Here is a 21,522-nt window from a genome sequence, read left to right on the forward strand (position 1 = left end):
TATAGACCAGGGCATCCACATCTGTGGCCGCTATCATAGGGTTGAACCCTCTCATTCTTCTCCACTACCATCGCACCGTAATCACACACTATCCAGTCGTCCCCGGCCCGTCCCATCTCCCCAATCTCCTCGTCCTCATCTCACCGCTCCACCATCTTCCAACCACTTTATGCCTCCTTTACCCAACCCGGACCTTTTCCATCTTCTACTCACTTCCCTTGTTAACTTCTCCTCCTTTTACCACCTCCTAGCCCTCCATTTTTTCCGTCACATCGTCATATAGCATTGTGTTGCTGCTCAATAAAGCTTCATCTCTCTTTTGTATTAAAAAATTTAAAAAAATAAAAAAAGAAAGCAGAAGAAAAAAAGAAAAAAAAGAATAAAATACGCCTGGCCTCCCCACTCCTTAATCACACATCTCCTTTCCCCTCTCCTTCTTCTATTAAATCTTCTCAACCCGCCCAAGCTCACGGCCAGAGGGAGGGCGTAACCCTTCAGGTGGCCCGCCCCACCCCTTCAGGGTGGGGAATGAAAACATTCTCGCACGCACTCAGTTCATTTCACAGTTCTATACAAAATATCTCTTGTATGAACGGAAGTGACCAGACACGTTTACTCATTGTACGAAATAACTCAGGTTTTCACACACACATTCATGCACCAATAACACGGTGCTATACCCCACACAGACAGCGAAGATTGGTGCGTCTACTGCTGCACTCTTACGGCAACTTGGAGAAATATTGGTAGTCGCACCTTCCTGTGTTAAACTAGCGGCATAGAGCAGGCAGTATAAGAGGATCGAGACGGTGGTGGAAGTAGTACGCAATACAAATTCAAATCGGCGGCTATTACCGCCATTCTAACAGTTTAGTTGAATACTGACAGATGGCACGTACAAAACACACGTGACGTTACTCGCAGCCCCTGCTCTTTTACCCACGAGCAATGTAAGTTCTGTGATATAGTCCTATATACCTACTCTTTATCTTCTATGGTGGCTTCAGATTTCGTGATTGGTGGAAGTAATTTTCTGTAATCAAGGCGACTTGGGCAGAGTCCGACTGCGGGGAGGAGCCAAAATTCACAGTAGTGGGCGGGTAGTGTGAGCAAAATTCAAATTTTGTGAAGCGAAGCCCATAAAATGATAAAGAAGAAGAAACTTTTTTTTTTTTACTGTAACACTTCTTCATCTGGATCAAGTGCTCTATGAACGAAGGCCTAATTTTTATTTGTGGATGGAGGGCCAGCATGACCAGCCAGCGAAGTGCCCGCCGGTGGAAGCAAAGTACGTGTCTGGCGAAAACATTGACGCACTAGCTGTATGCGGTGCCTAATATCAAAACGGAATGTTTCATCATTCAATTTGCCAGTACTTACAAAACCATGCATTAAGAGTTACTTAGCTTGAGGGGCACGTGCTCCTCTGCCCTTTAGAGTGAGCCGCTACTGCACGATTTATGTTGCGTTTGGTTCAAATTGCGTTCTTCTTCCTCTGCTTCTTCTTCTTCTTCTTCTTCTTCTTCTTCTGTTTATCCTCCAGGGTCGGCTTGCCCTCGGACTCTACGAGGGATCCCACTTCTACCGCCTCAAGGGCAGTGTCCTGGAGCTTCAGACTTTGGGTCGGGGATACAACTGGGGAGGATGACCAGTACTTCGCCCAGTCAGACTCACCTGCTATCCTGAACAGGAGCCTTGCGGGAGGATGGGAAGACTGGAAGGGATAGAAATGGAAGCGACCGTGAAATTAAATAAGGTACCATCCCGGCATTTGCCTTGAGGAGAAGTGGAAAACCACTTCCAGGATGACTGAGGTGGGAATCGAACCCACCTCTACTCAGTTGACCTACTGAGGCTGAGTGGACCGCCTTCCAGACCTCGTATCAATTTTTCAAATTTCGTGGCAGAACCAGGACTTGAACCTGCACCTCCGGGGGTGGCAGCTAATCACACTAAGCCGCTACACCATAGAGGCGGACTATTAACAATTCTTAAGTGGGGCTAGTACCTTAACACTCGTATGTGATGTGGTTTGCTTCTTCTTCTTAATCTGTTTACCCTCCAGGGTCGGTTTTCCCCTCGGACTGAGCGAGGGATCCCATCTCTTCCGCCTCAAGGGCAGTGTCCTGGAGCTACAGACTCTGGGTCGGTGGATACAACTGGTGAGGATGACCAGTACCTCGCCCAGGCGGCCTCTCCTGCTATGCTGAACAGGGGCCTTAGGGGAATGGGAAGATTGGAAGGGATAGACAAGGAAGAGGGAAGGAAGCGGCCCTGGTCTTAAGTTAGGAACCATCCCGGCATTTGCCTGGAGGAGAAGTGGGAAACCACAGAAAACCACTACCAGGATGGCTGAGGTGGGAATCGAACTCACCTCTACTCAGTTGACCTCCCGAGACTGAGTGGACCCCCGTTCCAGCCCTCGTACCACGTTTCAAATTTCGTGGCAGATCCGGGAATCGAACCCGGGCCTCCGGGTTTGGCAGAGGCGGACCAGTACCGTTTGTTGTAGGGCTGTTTTGTCGTCCGTTAAGTAAAAAAAAAACCGAGGCATCACTGGCATATGTGTTGGATAGGTTATACAGTTGAATGTATCGTAAAATTACAATAACAGGTTGAAGCAGCAAGCTAGAAAATTGCACGCTTTATACATAAATAACTGCATTGCATTGTAGGGTTAACTCGGAGTGGGTCGATAATGGCTTCCTCGCGACAGAGAACGAATACAACTCACTAGCGGTGTATGAAGGCGTTTGAACTTGTCGACCTGTTGGTCTAGGGGTATGATTCCTGCTTTGGGTGCAGGAGGTCCCGGGTTCAAATCCCGGACAGGCCCGTACTTTTCTACAGAGGTTCAAATCTTTGTCTGAAAGATACCAGTACTGGTGTGAAACAAGAGACATGACAAAGCGAGTACCGTACTGAAATACATTTTGAAAAAATCATCGTTGATATGCGTTCTTCATTTCCTCATGTGCCCTGTTACTTCTGTACCTGTGTCTAGAATAGGTGTTTTCAACTGGTGGCCAGCGATGCCACATTTTGGGGCTGATGAAAGTTTTTAAAAAATAAATTAAGAAATATGAAGATTTTCTTTCTTTCTCTCTTTCTTTCTATCTATCTTAATCTGTTTACCCTCCAAGGTTGATTTTTCCCTTAGACTCAGCGAGGGATCCCACCTCTACCGCCTCAAGGGCAGTTTCCTGGAGTGTGAGAATCTGGGTTGGCGGATACAACTGAGATGGAGGTCCAGTACCTCGCCCAGAGGGCTCACCTTGCTATGCTCAACAGGGGCGTTGTGAGGAATGGGAAGATTGGAACGTAGTCTATAGACAAGGAAGAGGGAAGGAAGCGGCCGTGACTTTAAGTTAGGTAGGTACCATCTCGGCATTTGCCTGGAGAATTGGGAAACTGCGAAAAACCACTTCGAGGATGGATGAGGAGGTAATCGAACCCCCTCTACTCAGTTGGCCTCCCAAGGCTGAGTGGGCCCCGTTCCAGCCCTTGTACTACTTTTCAAATTTATTTGCAGAACCGGGAATCCATCCCGGGCCTCTGGATATGGCAGCTAATAGCACTAACCCCTACACCACAGAGATGGACTTTTGTGTATTCACTTGATCTAACCTAGTGCATTTCTTGATTTTTAAATTTAAATACAAAATTTGGGGGTCAATGAGCCCTCACATACATCAGGGTTAACCGTTATAAAAGTGATTATGGGATCCATTCCAAATCTCAAACTCCATACCAATCTCAACCAAGGAAATTTTACGGGACAAGCATGGAATAAATACTAAAAATTACTTTCATTTCCATTGGTATAGGAGGCGGTTTCAGTTCCACAACGCTGCATTTTCGAAGACATTTTCAGGGAAATAAACTGCTGGGATTTTAGGCTCTTGCAAATTGAATATCAATAATCTCTCCACAAGGAAGAGCTATGTATTTTGACCAGACAAGAAAAGGGACCACTCATTTAAACTGCTATCCAGCGAAAAATACCCACGCTTAAGACAATTTAGACTAAATATGACTTCAATGTTTGGGAGCACGTACATGCGTGAAGGTGTTTTTTCTTTCTATGAAATTCAATAAAAATCAGTACAGAAGTCAACTTTCAGATTCTTCCTTGCAGCAAGGAAACTGGATATTTTTTCACTTTTTGCCATTTGTCAAAATAATATGTCCACTTCTGTGGTGTAGTGGTTAATGTGATTAGCTGCCACCCGCAGATGCCCGGGTTCGATTCCCAGCTCTGCCACGAAATTTGAAAAGTGGTACGAGGGCTGGAACGGGGTCCACTCAGCCTCGGGAGGTCAAATGAGTAGAAGAGCATTCGATTCCCACCTCAGCCATCCTCGATGTTGTCTTTTGTGGTTTCCCACTTCTCCGAAAGGCAAATACTGGGACGGTACCTAACTTAAAGCTACGGCCGCGCTTCCTTCCCTTTTCCTTGTCTATCCCTTCCAATCTTCCCAACCCCACCACAAAACCCCTGTTCAGCACAGCAAATGGGGCCGCGTGGGTGAGTCACTGGTCCTCCCTTCCAGTTGTATGCCCTTCCCAAAGTATCACACTCCAGGACACTGCCCTTCAGGCAGTAGAGGTGGGATCCCTCACTGAGTCCGAGGGAAAAACCAACTGCGGATGGTAAACGGATTAAGAAAAATCAGAAGAAGGAGTCAAATTAATATTTATTCAAATAAAATGCCATTGTTGAGTGCTCTTCATCAAACTAAATTGTTCTGTGTGTTTATTTTAAATTTCAATCTTTTACGGAATTGCAGTTGTAAAATAGCGTATTAAGCAATTAAAATTGTTAAACCTTCATTTCAACAGAATTATGCATATTATTTATTACTGGTACTTCTGTTATTCTGCCTGTTGCCATTTCTTGACGGATGCAGAACTTTTGTATCCATCCCTTGGTACAGGCCAGAGCAAAGTGTAGCTTCCACTGAAGTCCCAGTTTCATCCATGGCTGTGACAATATGGAAGCTGCTGGGGTGTGGGTGGTGCTGAGTAATGACAACAGAGCGCAAATAGTGTCCGAGTGTTGATCATAGGGTCAGTCGTGCTGCAGTAGCACCTTCTGGTCCAATGAGGAAAGGAATGGCAAACTACCTCACTCCTCATCTTGCCTAGTATGCCTCATTTGGGCTCTGCTATTGGTTTTTGCGGATTCCCAATAACTGCATAGCCTTTGGTGGTGCTATTGGAGGATCCAACCAGGCTCTAGGAACTGTCCCGGCATTCACTTTGTGCAAGAACATGGAAAACCACGGAAAACCAATGTCAGGACAGCCGACAGTGGGGACCAGTCCCTCTCCGTCTCGCGAATACAGGGGTGTAGAGCCGTGGCCAAGTGTGGGCCGAGACCCCACTCTGCAACCGCTGGCCGAGTTTTTCCATTGTCATAAACAGTTCATAAGTTTTTATGTAGTTTCCGAACCAAACTGGATCAGTGTACCCTACAAAAACATGGAAGTTTTACAATCGAAATAACACTTTCAAGGACAATGTTTAATATCTCACAGTACAGAGGAAGAACCAGTGTACCTGGTAGAAAGTCTCACCTCGGTACTGCTTCACCGGGAGATGCAACTGTTAAAGGAGAACAATAAAACTTTGATTCATTGTTCTCCTTTTAACCCTTTCAGACCGAGTACGCACAATTGTGCGGGTTCATATTTTCGTTATCCCTGACCGTATTTGATATTTTTTCGGCGCTACACCGGACTGCAGTGATTGTGCAGGACACGTGGCGTGTATTTCAATTGATTTTAGTATGCGCTTGACCGCCAGGGCGAAGGAAGAAGAGTTTAAAAAGCACAGTTGATCGGTGAGATGGCAGGAAGCAGTAGTGCCGAAAGTAAGTATTTATTTACTGCGTTTATATTAATCTAGAAGCTTTACTGAATACCGGAATATATTCAATGAAGTGTGTACATTGGTTAGTGAACGTAAATTTTGAAGCTACACCATCGTACGTGATACAACGAGGTTTTGAATTTTGATACGCACAATTGTGTAGGTCCTGTTTTTCGGATGTTAGTTTTTATTTTGTAAAATAAACTATTAATATGTGTATTGAGGAGCATTTTAGTCAGTTCTTGACGTACAAACAAAAATTCACACCTCCAGTTTTCTTTCCGGTCTGAAAGGGTTAACAGACTTTCAATACAGAAAAAATGAGGATAGTCTCTTGCAATGCAGATGCAACTGTGCTGCCATCTTCCTTCAGGTGATGGTAGTGGTGATTATTATTTTAAGAGGAAGTACAACCATCCTCTATTAACACTAATCAGATGGAGAAATGCAGAATGGGTCGGTCATTTCAAAAAATTAAGATATCAGCCAGAGAAGGGCAAGGACCATAAAGGGCGTGAAAATGAAAGACTCCCTAGGCCTCGAATGCTCTAACAGTGTCGGGGTCGGAAAAGAACAAGAGTTGACCAAAGGAGGTAGGATAGGATAGATGAAGGTGAGGAGCCTGGTACAAGTAAGTAGAAGCAAAGCCTGGACTCAGCTAAGAGCAGGGAGGTCGCCAACTCACCCTCCCAAGTTAAGAACCCCTGAGGCTGCCATCTTGAGGTAGTAAACCGCTGTGGGCTTGATACTCTGTTGTGGTTGCATGTCATTTGATTCGTCTCAGTGAATTCTGCAAGTATCAACTTTTTTCTTCCTTTCATAATCCGTTTACCCTCCAGGGTTGAGTTTCACCTCAGACTTGGCGAAGGATCCCACCTCTAAAACCTCGAGAGCAGCGTCCTGGAGCGTGAGACTTTGGGTTGGGGATACAACTGGAGAAGAGGACCAGCACTTCTCCCAGGCGGCCTCATCTGCTATGCTGAACAGGGGCCTTGTGGGTCCAGATAAGCTGAAGTATCCCTGGAGTTTTGCGTATGCATGTATCACTAGTAACAAAGGGCATTTCATGTAAAAAAGAGTTTCATTTGTTTATCTGGTACTTTCTGTTCCTGTGTGTTTACTATCAACATTTTACCAGCAGCGCCGACTTTGGGGTGTGGTGGGGGGAGGATTTTGGGGAAAGCTGTTTTCTGACCCCCCAAAAAAACATCTTAGGGGACAGAGTGACATTTTGCACCCTCTTCCCCCAAACGTTCTCCTCCTACATGTCCCCTTAAAATGTGGAGATTGGTTGTCTTTGAAGGCTGCTAAGCCGTAAATCTAGAGGAAGGTGGTAGATGGTTTTATATCAAGAAATGAAATTAGAAAGCAGGCATTCCTTCAGAGAACTACATTTCCCAGTGGAGACTGTTCAGGCAGTAGAGCTTTCCACATTTCATATCATGAAATGCATCCAGTACGGTATTTATTTTAAAAAATATTTATGAAGCAAGTTCTGACTTTTTTACTTGTGATTTTACTTGATAGCTTCATACATAAAATATTCCCTCAAAATATTTACTGTATTTATTAATCAAGTTCTATTTTTCTGTTTACTTGTGGATATTGTTAATAATAGGAATGTTTATATTAATATTGTTCCTCATTTCACATGCCTGTGTTCATATAAATCATGCCAAAAAAACCAAACCCCACAGCACTTAATGCCCTTGAAAAGGCCTTGGCCTGCCCAGTGACCGCTGCTCAGCCTGAAGGCCTGCAGATTGCGGGGGTCATGTGGTCAGCACGACATATCCTCTCAGTCTTTAATCTGGGCTTTCGAGACCGGGGCCGGCTACACACTGTCAGATAGCTCCTCAATTCTACTCACGTAGGCTGAGTGGATCTCGAACTAGCCCTCAGGTCGAGAGAAAAAGTCCCTGACCTGGCCGGGAATCGAACCTGGGGCCTCCGGACGAGAGGCAAGCACGCTACCCCTATGCCACGGGTGCCGGCGTTAATCATGCTCCCCATCCAATAATTACCTGAATTAGGCGCACCTGTCTGGGTCAATTCAATAATATAACTTTTTTATTTTTTTATTTATTTATTTATTTACTCAAGAAAGGGCACCTGATCCGAGGCTCTTATGGCGCAATACAAGATTAAATATTGGCAGAGTTACAAAATATTGACAATACAATAATAGCTTATTTCTAAATACGTTACAGTGTCACAAATATAAATACAGTATAATAATACCACTGTACATTACTTGGTTGAAAAATTTACTGCTCATTTTCTTTTGCCCATTGATTATTTATTTTTTGTTTAAATTTTGAAATTGTTGTTGCCTGTTGTATATGTTTTGGAAGAGCATTGTACACCTTCGCAGAGTAGTGCCATAAGGAGTTACAACCATACTTACTAGTTTTTACAAATTCGGTATGGACTCTCTTTGCTCCTCGAGTGTTATATGAGTGTATGTCAGAATTTATAATACAGATAGTGTTTGTATGAACCAATTTATGCTTAATTTTATATACCATTATAGCTGAAGCTCTATCACGTAAAATGTGGAGTGGTAGAAGTCTGCATTTCTTAAACAAATAATCTGTAGGTGTTAAGGGTGGTAAATTAAAAAGTATTTTTAGTGCTCTTTTTGTAAAATGGCAACTTTCTCAAAGAGTTCCTTATTGCAACATCCCCAAACATGAATCATATAAGTCAGGTGACTTTCAGTGAGAGCCTGATAAATAGATTTTTAAAACTCATGGTTGAATTTATATCTTAGTCTGTGAAGCACTCCAATTGCTGGAGTTATTTTTTTGCATATAGTTTTAACTTGCTCGTTCCAGTCAAGCATTTCATCTATTTTTAAACCTAGAAATTTAGTAAATTGTACTCTTGGTAAAGGATGATTGAAGAATGTTAATGTAATATCAAGAGGAGTTGCACATGCGGGCTTGTGAAAAATCATGTAGTTGGTCTTGCTAAGATTAATGGATAGTCTATTGTTTGAAAGCCAAGTTTGTAGTAATCTAATGTCATACTGCCTTTTTACCTCAAGTTCTTTAGCAGAGGTACCAACATAGAAAATATTTGTATCATCTGCAAAAAGAGATAATTGTCCTTGTAATTTTAGGGAGCCTATATCATTCACAAATATTAGAAATAAAATTGGACCCAGTACTGATCCCTGAGGAATTCCAATTGATGTAGGAAGACATAAACTTTTAGCATTTTTATATGAGACGAATTGTGATCGATCACTGAGATAATCCTTAAACCAGTTCAACGCTACACCTCTTACTCCTGCGTCTTCCAGTTTTCTGATCATGATCTCGTGATCAACTGTGTCAAAGGCTTTTCTTAAGTCTATAAATAACCCAGAAGCTAATTTTTGTGAATCAAGAGCTTCCTGCAGTTTAATGATAATATCCTCAACAGCATTGTATGTGCTGGAATTTGGAATAAAGCCATATTGATATTTGTAAAAGTAATTATTCTTAAGAAGGAATTTCAATAATCTTATTTTAACGATTTTTTCTAATATTTTGGCTAAAATGGGCATGATAGAGATTGGTCTGTAGTTGTTTATGTCTAATTTATCTAAGCCTTTATGGATGGGTATAACTTTGGCAATTTTTAACAATGTAGGAACTGTACCTTCAGCTAACGATTTGTTAATAAATGCAGTGATGTATGGAACTATTTTGGTTGATAACTGTTTGAGAATTGTGTTGCTTAAACCATAACAATCGCAACTACTGGAATTTTTTAGTTCTTTTATCATACTTTCTACTTCTTCATTGTCAGTTGGGTACAAGAATAAAGAATTTCCTGGAGCAGTGTGATAACTATATGGATTACTGGTATTGGTTGTAGGCAAATTAACAGCTAGATCTTGACCAATACTAGTAAAGTATTTATTTAATGTTGTTGAAATATCACAGGGGTTGGTGATTATATTATTATTAATTTTTAGTTGAATGTCTCTATTGTTGCTATTTGTTGTTTGAAGTATCTCGTTAAATTAATTTCCATGGATTTTTACTAGAAGCTAACCTGTTACTGTAATAAGAACTTTCAGCTTTTCTTTTGAGTTTAGTGACCTTATTACAGAGTATTTTAATTCTTTCAGCTTTTCTTTTGAGATTAGTGACCTTATTACAGAATATTTTAATTCTGAGACATACTTCAAAGTCTTCATTCTGTTGAAACACTTAGAACACTTTAAAACAATATAAAATGTAAATATTTCTAGCCTGGTCCCCTTGTAAAGCAAACCTTCTGATGAAAGAAGGTAGCATACTTCATTTGTACGAAACTGCATATCAGTGTGGTGTAGGATAGTGCTGTGTGTGGTCTGCTGGGGATAGCACAAATACCCAGTCACTGAGACAAGGAAATTTACAATTAAAATTCCTTGACCCAGCCAGGAATCAAACCTGGAACCCCAAGGACTGAAGTCTAAGACAATGATCCCTCAGCCATGGATCTGGACTTCTTTTTTATCCTTTTACAGTCCTTCCTTTTTTAGCAGATTCTTTCATCCTTTCTGATTACAAGTAAAATAATCCCTCATTGCACCTTGATCTCAAGAGTGGTCTGTGGCCCGATATGATCATCAACTGCACAACAAATTCATGTTTTATCAAAATGATCTCATTGTCAGCAGCAAACTGACCCTGGTGTATGTGCTTCTGTTTCAGAGTCAGCAATGGGTCGTCAGGTGAATGCGCAGAGGAACAGCGACTCTGAGTATGTCAGGGCCGTGTACGAGTAAGTTCAACATATTCATTTAAAACTTATAGTTATTAAGATCATCACCATAAAGTCCAGCTCCTCGGCTGAATGGTCAGATTTACTAGCCTTCCAATGAGAGGGCGTTGGGTTCAATTCTTGACCAGGTTGGGGATTTAAATCTTAATGGTTAATTCCTTTGGCTTGGGGACTGAGTGTTCCCAACTTCCCTGCAACTCTTTCAACACTATTCTCCACATGCACTTTGCTATACTCAGCAGATGCTGTCCAAACTTGTCAGAGAGTCTACCTTACAAGGGCTGCACCACGCTAGCAATAACCACACAAAATTATCAACATTGTCATTTCTCCTTGTCCAGTTCATTCCAAATATGGTTTATCTCCACTTTTATCGGTCCTAACAGCACACCTCATTCACTACTGTAGTTCAGTCCATGCTGCATATTCTAAGGCTGTACTTCACTAAATTTTTCCTTGTTCTAGTTCTTCCTCTCTTCCTGTCCAGCTGCAGTTCCAAACTCTGCTTTGTCCTCATTTCATTGTTTTTTTTTTTTTTTTTTTTTTTTTTTTTTTTTTTTTTTTTTTTTTTTTTTTTTTTTTTTTTTGTTAAAAATGAAGCCATGTTTTCCAGTGTTGACTTAGTTAAATGTAGCAAAGGCTTTTCAGTCTGTCAAACACATAGCAAATATAATGTAAATTAAAACACTAAGAGCATATCATAAAACACACACTAACATACAAAGAATGACATGTTTCGTTCTACAAGAACATCCTCAGATTCTATCAAATCACTTAAAATAAGCTTATATATGTACAGTATTGTTTACGTAGCGTAAACTTGTCAAAGATAGAGAGAAAAGTGATAACATGAAACAGTAATGACAAAAAATAAATTATATACAATTATAATATAGTGAAAAACTTACGTATTTATCTAGACTGCCGATGTTAAGTCTGTTGTCACCAAACACTATTTCAGGACTGTGGTGGAAAGTTTGTGGTGAGCCAGGCTGTGCGTGGAGAGGGGAGGGCAGGACAGGGAGGGGCCTAGTAGAACGATGTGGATCTCTCCTATTGGATGATAAAATCGGGTAGACTATAGAGTGGAGAGGGGGGGGGCGGTGGGAGAGATGTAGGGCGCAGTGGCTGGAGCGCTGTGGAACTTTCCATCAACATTGGAGGGGGGGGAGAGATGTTATTGACCTATTTCATGTTAATTGTACCTGTATGTAATATGGATGAATGTAATTATTATAATTTTTATTATTTATAATAGGTGAATGAAGTACGGAACGGTATTATTATTATTATTATTATTATTATTATTATTATTATTATTATTATTATTATTATTATTATTATTATTATTATTATTATGAAAAAAGCAATTCACCTTCCGTCAACATTGGAGAGGGGAGAGAAGTTATTGACCTTTTCCATGCGAATGTACCTTTATGTAATATGGATGAATGCAAATTAATAATTTTTAGTTGAATAAAGTAAGGGACGTTATTATTATTATTATTATTATTATTATTTACGATAGAAGCGATTTAATGAGTAGGTGTTGTCAGATATTATGCGAGTAGAGCAAATAGGGGGGAATTATTTAAATGTGTATGCTCATTCAGGTTATTGGCATTAGTATTTTTTGCGACGTAAATTTCTATTGCTTCTTTTATATTCAAAGATTTACTTTTATTTTCGAAGTGTAAAATTTTTAGATCAGTGTTGATGTCTGTGAAATGGTGTGAACAGTCGTAGATGTGCTCCCCGAAGGCTGAATGCCGATTATATCTGATCGCGTTTTTGTGTTCTTTGTATCTTGTATGGAAATTACGTTTTGTTTGACCTATGTATGTGGCGTTGCAGTTAGGTTCTTGGCACTTGAGTTCATACACTCCTGACTTTGAGAAAGGGTCCTTTTTGTTTAAGTTGCACCTGCTGAAGTGTCTCTGTAGTGTGTTATTCGTTCGAAAAGCTACTTTTAAACCTTGTTTCTTGAAAATGTTAGCTACTTTGTATGTGTTATTGTTAACATAGTTGAGAACCACGTAGTTTTCTTTGTCGTGTGTGGTGCTTTCCCGGCGACTTTTCTTATGTTTATTTAAAAGTTTATCCACTGTGCCTGGAGGATGGTTGTTTTCTTTCGCGATTTGTTTAATTATTTGCATTTCTTCATTGAAATCTGTTGTGCTCATTGGTATGGAAATAGCTCTATGTAACATTGTATTCAGTCCTGCTATTTTGTGTGTGTATGGGTGGTTCGAGTTGTTGTCAATAGTGTGTGACGTCTGAGTGGGCTTTCTGTATACCTTGTAAGATAGGTTGTCATTATTCCTGTTGATTGTGATGTCTAAATAGTTTATTTTCTTGTTATTTTCTGGTTCCATTGTGAAGCTGATGGATTTGTGTAAAGAATTTAGAGTGTTTAATAACTGGTCTGCATTAGTGACGTCATTATCATATATGCATATGACGTCATCCACAAATCTGCTCCAATGTAAGATTCCTTTTGAAAGCTGGCCCATTAAGAACATGTTTTCGAAGTTATTGAGAAAAATGTTTGCTATTATACCTGATAACGGTGAGCCCATGGCTAGCCCTTCTGATTGGCAATAGATTTTGTCGTTAAATGCAAAGCAATTTTGGTGTAGTTTTTTTTTAAAGATCTACAAGAACATCCTCAGATTCTATCAAATCACTTAAAATAAGCTTATATATGTACAGTATTGTTTACGTAGCGTAAACTTGTCAAAGATAGAGAGAAAAGTGATAACATGAAACAGTAATGACAAAAAATAAATTATATACAATTATAATATAGTGAAAAACTTACGTATTTATCTAGACTGCCGATGTTAAGTCTGTTGTCACCAAACACTATTTCAGGACTGTGGTGGAAAGTTTGTGGTGAGCCAGGCTGTGCGTGGAGAGGGGAGGGCAGGACAGGGAGGGGCCTAGTAGAACGATGTGGATCTCTCCTATTGGATGATAAAATCGGGTAGACTATAGAGTGGAGAGGGGGGGGGGCGGTGGGAGAGATGTAGGGCGCAGTGGCTGGAGCGCTGTGGAACTTTCCATCAACATTGGAGGGGGGGGAGAGATGTTATTGACCTATTTCATGTTAATTGTACCTGTATGTAATATGGATGAATGTAATTATTATAATTTTTATTATTTATAATAGGTGAATGAAGTACGGAACGGTATTATTATTATTATTATTATTATTATTATTATTATTATTATTATTATTATTATTATTATTATTATTATGAAAAAAGCAATTCACCTTCCGTCAACATTGGAGAGGGGAGAGAAGTTATTGACCTTTTCCATGCGAATGTACCTTTATGTAATATGGATGAATGCAAATTAATAATTTTTAGTTGAATAAAGTAAGGGACGTTATTATTATTATTATTATTATTATTATTTACGATAGAAGCGATTTAATGAGTAGGTGTTGTCAGATATTATGCGAGTAGAGCAAATAGGGGGGAATTATTTAAATGTGTATGCTCATTGCCAATCAGAAGGGCTAGCCATGGGCTCACCGTTATCAGGTATAATAGCAAACATTTTTCTCAATAACTTCGAAAACATGTTCTTAATGGGCCAGCTTTCAAAAGGAATCTTACATTGGAGCAGATTTGTGGATGACGTCATATGCATATATGATAATGACGTCACTAATGCAGACCAGTTATTAAACACTCTAAATTCTTTACACAAATCCATCAGCTTCACAATGGAACCAGAAAATAACAAGAAAATAAACTATTTAGACATCACAATCAACAGGAATAATGACAACCTATCTTACAAGGTATACAGAAAGCCCACTCAGACGTCACACACTATTGACAACAACTCGAACCACCCATACACACACAAAATAGCAGGACTGAATACAATGTTACATAGAGCTATTTCCATACCAATGAGCACAACAGATTTCAATGAAGAAATGCAAATAATTAAACAAATCGCGAAAGAAAACAACCATCCTCCAGGCACAGTGGATAAACTTTTAAATAAACATAAGAAAAGTCGCCGGGAAAGCACCACACACGACAAAGAAAACTACGTGGTTCTCAACTATGTTAACAATAACACATACAAAGTAGCTAACATTTTCAAGAAACAAGGTTTAAAAGTAGCTTTTCGAACGAATAACACACTACAGAGACACTTCAGCAGGTGCAACTTAAACAAAAAGGACCCTTTCTCAAAGTCAGGAGTGTATGAACTCAAGTGCCAAGAACCTAACTGCAACGCCACATACATAGGTCAAACAAAACGTAATTTCCATACAAGATACAAAGAACACAAAAACGCGATCAGATATAATCGGCATTCAGCCTTCGGGGAGCACATCTACGACTGTTCACACCATTTCACAGACATCAACACTGATCTAAAAATTTTACACTTCGAAAATAAAAGTAAATCTTTGAATATAAAAGAAGCAATAGAAATTTACGTCGCAAAAAATACTAATGCCAATAACCTGAATGAGCATACACATTTAAATAATTCCCCCCTATTTGCTCTACTCGCATAATATCTGACAACACCTACTCATTAAATCGCTTCTATCGTAAATAATAATAATAATAATAATAATAATAATAACGTCCCTTACTTTATTCAACTAAAAATTATTAATTTGCATTCATCCATATTACATAAAGGTACATTCGCATGGAAAAGGTCAATAACTTCTCTCCCCTCTCCAATGTTGACGGAAGGTGAATTGCTTTTTTCATAATAATAATAATAATAATAATAATAATAATAATAATAATAATAATAATAATAATAATAATAATAATAATAATACCGTTCCGTACTTCATTCACCTATTATAAATAATAAAAATTATAATAATTACATTCATCCATATTACATACAGGTACAATTAACATGAAATAGGTCAATAACATCTCTCCCCCCCCTCCAATGTTGATGGAAAGTTCCACAGCGCTCCAGCCACTGCGCCCTACATCTCTCCCACCGCCCCCCCCCTCTCCACTCTATAGTCTACCCGATTTTATCATCCAATAGGAGAGATCCACATCGTTCTACTAGGCCCCTCCCTGTCCTGCCCTCCCCTCTCCACGCACAGCCTGGCTCACCACAAACTTTCCACCACAGTCCTGAAATAGTGTTTGGTGACAACAGACTTAACATCGGCAGTCTAGATAAATACGTAAGTTTTTCACTATATTATAATTGTATATAATTTATTTTTTGTCATTACTGTTTCATGTTATCACTTTTCTCTCTATCTTTGACAAGTTTACGCTACGTAAACAATACTGTACATATATAAGCTTATTTTAAGTGATTTGATAGAATCTGAGGATGTTCTTGTAGAACGAAACATGTCATTCTTTGTATGTTAGTGTGTGTTTTATGATATGCTCTTAGTGTTTTAATTTACATTATATTTGCTATGTGTTTGACAGACTGAAAAGCCTTTGCTACATTTTACATCTCATTTCATTGCTCATCCTTTTGGTATGTCCAGACCATCTCAGCCTGTTCCCCTCTATCTTATCTTTCAACTTCTCCACTTTAATTACACTGGCAGAAAAAAAATATCCAAACACCATGAAATAAGAAATGTAGAATACAGAAATTTTGGCAATATATTTGTCGACATAATATTTAATTGATTAAAGATACAAGACTACAGGTCAATATCTGCACGATAAAAGCCATCACAAATGTGCTATGCTGGTCCATTAATAATCAGTGTAATCACCTGATTGGTGAATGCAGGCATGCAATGTGTCATACAGGTGCCGGATGTCAGCTTGTGGGATGGAGTTCCAAGCCTGTTGCACTTGGTCGGCCAATACATGCACGGTTAATGTTGGTTGTGGATGCCGCTGGAGTTGTCGTCCAATGAGGTTCCATACATGATTGATTGGGGACGGATCAGGGGATTGAGCAGGCCAACGCAACGTGTTGATACTCTGTAGAGCACGTTGAGTTACAACAGTGGCATCAGAGCATGCATTATCCTGTTGGAAAACACCCCTGGGAATGCCGTTCATGAATGGCAGCTCAACAAGTCGAATCACCAGACGGACGAACACATCTGCAGTCGGAGTGCATGGGATAACCATGAGAGTGCTCCTGCTATCATAGGAAATTGCTCGCCAGACCAGAACTCCCAGTGTAGGTCCAGTGTGTCGACATTGCAGACAGGTGGAAGGCAGACGGTCACCTGGCTTCCTTCTAACCTACACACGGCCATCATTGGCACGAAGGCAGAACCGGTTTTCATCGAAAAACTCAACAGACCTCCACTTCATCCTCCAATGAGCTCTCGCTTGACACTACTGAAATTGCAGATGGCGGTAGTTTTGGGTAAGTGGAATGCACGCCGTAGGGCGTTCGGCTCGGAGCTGTCCTTCAAGTAACCAATTTAGAACAGTTCGTTGCATCACTGTGGTGCCAACTGCCACTTGAATTGCTCCTGCAACGCAGCCCGCTGCACCACAGCCATACACCGAACATGGCGGTCCTCCCTCTCGGTGGGCCATGGGGACGTCCGGAGCCTGGTCTTCTTGCGAGCGTACCTTCTCGCGACCACTGCTGCCAGGATGCATGCAGTGGAGACATTCCTGCCAAGTTGTTCTGCAATAGTGCAGGAGGAAAATCCACCTTCACATAGCCCTATTATACCAAATACAGTAGAGACAATACGCGACACTCAGCGAGATATCGAGGGACAGCTATTAGAGCTCTCTCTAGCGGATTGACCTGAGAACTACTGATTCTGTCATAAGAGCACGTGTATTTGTGTGTGAAGTTTTTGGTGTTATTTATGTGTTTTCAGTGAGTTGACATAATTAAATAGTAGCATGTGTCATTCCTTGATATCTCCTCTCAACATGAGGGGAAGGGTTTGTGCTGTGTTTGGCTTCAGTAACTATGAAGTAGAGAAGAATGCGCAGTCTTTCTTCGATATCCCTCGTGACAAGAAAATGTAAGTGATATTGTGTTTGCATATATATTCTTCCAGTGACAAAGAGATTTTTATAGTACTTCATGATCTTCTGACCTGCTCGACCCATATTTTAACTGGCTTAAAATATAATATGCATATTTTATTGTATTGTGCAGCAGTTAACCTTCAATACCGATGTGGTGTTGTAGGTGTGATCTGTGGCTTTGATTAAATTCAGGAAAATACATATGCACATCAGTGTGGCTGGTTGTTTTCCAAGTTACCCCATTTGGAATGCCGTAATGCGTTGTCAAGCACTGAAGAAAATATGGGTGATTTAAGGAATGTACAGTACATATTTTGTTGAAACAATATGATGATGCAAATTTGCTTTACCCTAATGTAATGGCATAATGGCAAGTGTTGCTTACAGGGAAAGTTTGATTGTTTTTGAGGCTAAATTTATAGATTGTCTTTCTGTTAGTAGGCTTCAAGTTAAAAGGAAAATTGTCCAGCTCTTAAATGTAAATTAATTGAATCATATGTGTAAATAATGTGCCAATATTTTTGTTGACAGGTGTTTTAATATGAAGATACAATGCTTTAAAATGAGAAAAAAGAAAAATCTAGCCGTGAACGTTCAGGCAGGAATTCTAAGGCTAAAAAAGTAATGCATAAATGAAAGATCAAGCCCTTTCACAGCAGTTCATTTCACATCTTGATTATATGTCTAATTTCAGTCTTTTAAATAATTCTTCATTCATTTATCCAGAATTATTTTAGCAACTTTGAAGTTAATATCTCAGTAACACTTTCTTTCTAGACGTAATTTATTTATCCATTTCCGTATATACATTTCCATTGATATTTGAATTTAGCACGACTTTTCAGGTCAGGCCACTAGGAGCGCCACTTGCGAATTGTCTCCCATTTTAACAAGGCTAAATCTGGAAGTGTCGCATATTGTCTCTACTTATTTGATTATATGACCTCATTCAACCACAGTGAGCTGTTGATTTCGTTGTTTTAAAGGCATTCTTGACCCACTCACAGTCACTCTGTCCAATCCACAGGTAACTAACGCTCTCACACAATACAGCCCGTATTTAAAGCAAAACTGATGTGCAATATCAAGGGGCCACTCCTAATGCAATTTGCAGGAAATTTGAACGAACGTTGTCTTTCAGATTTATAAACACGCCTACCAACGTTCGTTAATTTACCACAACCCCTTCTTGGTGTTTGGATAGTTTTCCACCAGTTTATTTTTATTATATCTTCATTTCTAATTGAGAACATCTGCAATAAACAAGCAAGACTCAGCTATTTTAATTTCATTGTTGCATACTTCATCATAAATGTTTAATATTTGTATCTCACAGAGTATTCTTTAATGGCATCTTATGTCTTTAGTGAAGGTTTTAGAGAAAGCAACTTCATTTTTAATATACTCTAAAGAAGATGAAAGTGTTACACTTTCTGTGTAGTTTGGTAACAATCGGAGCTGTCCTGTGACTGTATAAGAAAAGTCTTCGGCTTAGAGCAAAACTGGCATCCATCATTAAGTGGGAGGCATTAACTACTTCATTTCTCATCCCTGACAAAATTATGTGTTTGAAATGAGAGCTGGCAGTTCAGTTCATTCATGTGGCTAAATTTTAAATCATTATGGGTTTATCTTACAGAATGGGTTTCATCGTGCAGAGGCGGCAAGCGAAATTGTGGCTGCAACCCGACTGGATTTTCCGGTTGACATCCTTGTATCAGAGACATAAGAAGTGTATTGAGATCCTGCATGGCTTCTCCAACAAGGTACTGTTTCTTTACAAGTCTGGTTAAATCTTTACCAACTTGATCATTAAGCGAAGGCATTTCTGGTGCTCTGGCTCTTATTGAATAATGTAAATGAAAGGAGTTTGGTTGAATACTTGAAAATGTTGAAATCTTAAAGCTTTAAGTAGATGAGAAGAAAGTGTCCTTTCTGTCGTTATACTCTGCTGCTAACATCTTCTTCAGCATAACTAGTCCCACAAGGTGATTTAGATTTTCTTCTTCCATATGGGTCTGTCTTGTACTATCTCCTCCACAGATCCATTCAGGCTCATGCCCTCTTGAATGCTGTCTTTACATCGTTCTGTTTCTAGACCAACTTTGCTTTACGGATGTGAAAGGTGGGTGAACTCAGGATGTCTTATTTATAAGTTAAAAGTAGCAGACGTGAAAGTAGCGAGTACGATCGCTGATACAAACAAGTGTGAACAATGGCAGGAAGGATCTCGGAATGAGGAAATAAAGGATAAGTTGGGAATGAACTCGATGGGTGAAGCTGTACACATATACCAGCTTTGGTAGTGGAATTATGCGAGGCAAATGGAGGAGGATAGGTTACCTAAATGGTATAGACTCTATTATGGAGGGTAAGAGAAATAGAGGACCGAGCTCGATAGCTGCAGTCGCTTAAGTGCGGCCAGTATCCAGTAATCGGGAGATAGTGGGTTCGAGCCCCACTGTCGGCAGCCCTGATGATAGTTTTCCGTGGTTTCCCATTTTCACACCAGGCAAATGCCAGGGCTGTACCTTAATTAAGGCCTCGGCCGCTTCCTTCCAATTCCTAGGCTTTTCCTATCCCATCATTGCCATAAGATCTATCTGTGTCGGTGCGATGTAAAGCAAGTAGCAAAAAAAAAAAAAAAAAAGTAGAGGGAGACCAAGATGGTTAGATTCAGTTTCTAACGATTTAAAGATAAGAGATATAAAACTAAACAAAGCCACAGAATTAGTTACAAATAGAGGATTGAGATGGTTGTTAGTAAATTCGCAAATGCTTGCAGACTGAGCACTGAAAGGCATAATAGTCTATGTATGTACAGGGGTGATCCAAAAGTCCATTAAATTTGACAAAGCAACACTTCACAGAATATCAGAGATAGAAAGGTGATAAATGACACACATGATTCGCAAGACATGGAGTTTTGTTGACATCAAAATAAAGCTTCACTAACAGTGTCTTTTCTTGTAACGCCAACATGCCGCAATTACAGGCGCATGTGACGCCCTCTCTACTACTATTATTAAAACGTTTTCATTCCTCCCCTGATGGGGGAGGTGGGCCTCTTAGGCGGTGACACTGTCTCTCAGGCGGGGAGATTTGTTACGGTGAAGGAGATGCTCAGAGAAAGTGAGGGGGTTGCGGCCGTGGCCTATACTAGGAACTGTCCCGGCATTCACCTTAGTGCAGGAGAATGGAAAACCACGGAAAACCATTCTCAGGACAGCCGACGGTTAGGGACAGCCATGAGGTCCAGCCCAGTCCCGTCTCCCGAATGCAGAGGCGTAGAGCCGTGGCCACCCCTCCTCTGCTCAGTTGGCGGGTCAGAGTGCAGAGCTGTTGGACCACTGATGAAGGGAATGGTTAAATTCCTGAAACATGTTTGGTTGAATAAATAATTTTCTTTCATTAATAGGTGTATTGGCAAGACTGATTCAAATATAACTATTTTAAATATTTCTGTACTACATTCAAACTAGTCAATATGGATCAAACAATAATTTTAACCATTATGGTTAAGATTATCAACAGTGGTTGGAGATTCAATATGCAACCAAGAACCACAGAGAATTTTGCACAACTTCAGATCAGGAACTGTACCATACAATAAATTTGAAAATCATCATTGTCTCTAGACTTTGTTCAGCTTCATCATATTTCACATTACTGCCATGAACATTCGTACGAAAATACGGTACCATTTTAACATGTTGTATTAAACGTGTGAATAGAGCCATGTTACTTTGTGTATATTTCTTGAAGTAATACGTAATCCACTGCAAATTCTTCTGTGAAGAACAGGTGCAAATGCTAGTAGTAAATTAAACCACATTCTACATAAAATCTGAATAATATGGAGAGACAGGATTAAGAAAAGGAAGAC

General features: G+C 40.0%; 1 protein-coding gene and 1 non-coding gene across 2 annotated transcripts in view; both read left to right on the plus strand.

Annotated features, from left to right (window-relative positions):
- Cyp4c3 (Cytochrome P450 4c3) overlaps positions 1-21,522 on the plus strand; it is a 314,949-nt gene that overhangs the window by 248,542 nt on the left and 44,885 nt on the right. The window contains exons 5-6 of the mRNA XM_068229046.1: positions 10,569-10,638; positions 19,276-19,402. Coding sequence (XP_068085147.1) covers positions 10,569-10,638; positions 19,276-19,402 — 197 coding nt within the window. The remainder of the gene's footprint in view (positions 1-10,568; positions 10,639-19,275; positions 19,403-21,522) is intronic.
- On the plus strand, positions 2,765-2,837 carry TRNAP-UGG (transfer RNA proline (anticodon UGG)). Its single transcript has one exon. It is a non-coding gene; the product is annotated as a tRNA-Pro (tRNA).

Source organism: Anabrus simplex, chromosome 8, assembly GCF_040414725.1.
Source record: "Anabrus simplex isolate iqAnaSimp1 chromosome 8, ASM4041472v1, whole genome shotgun sequence".
NCBI classification, from domain to species: domain Eukaryota; kingdom Metazoa; phylum Arthropoda; class Insecta; order Orthoptera; family Tettigoniidae; genus Anabrus; species Anabrus simplex.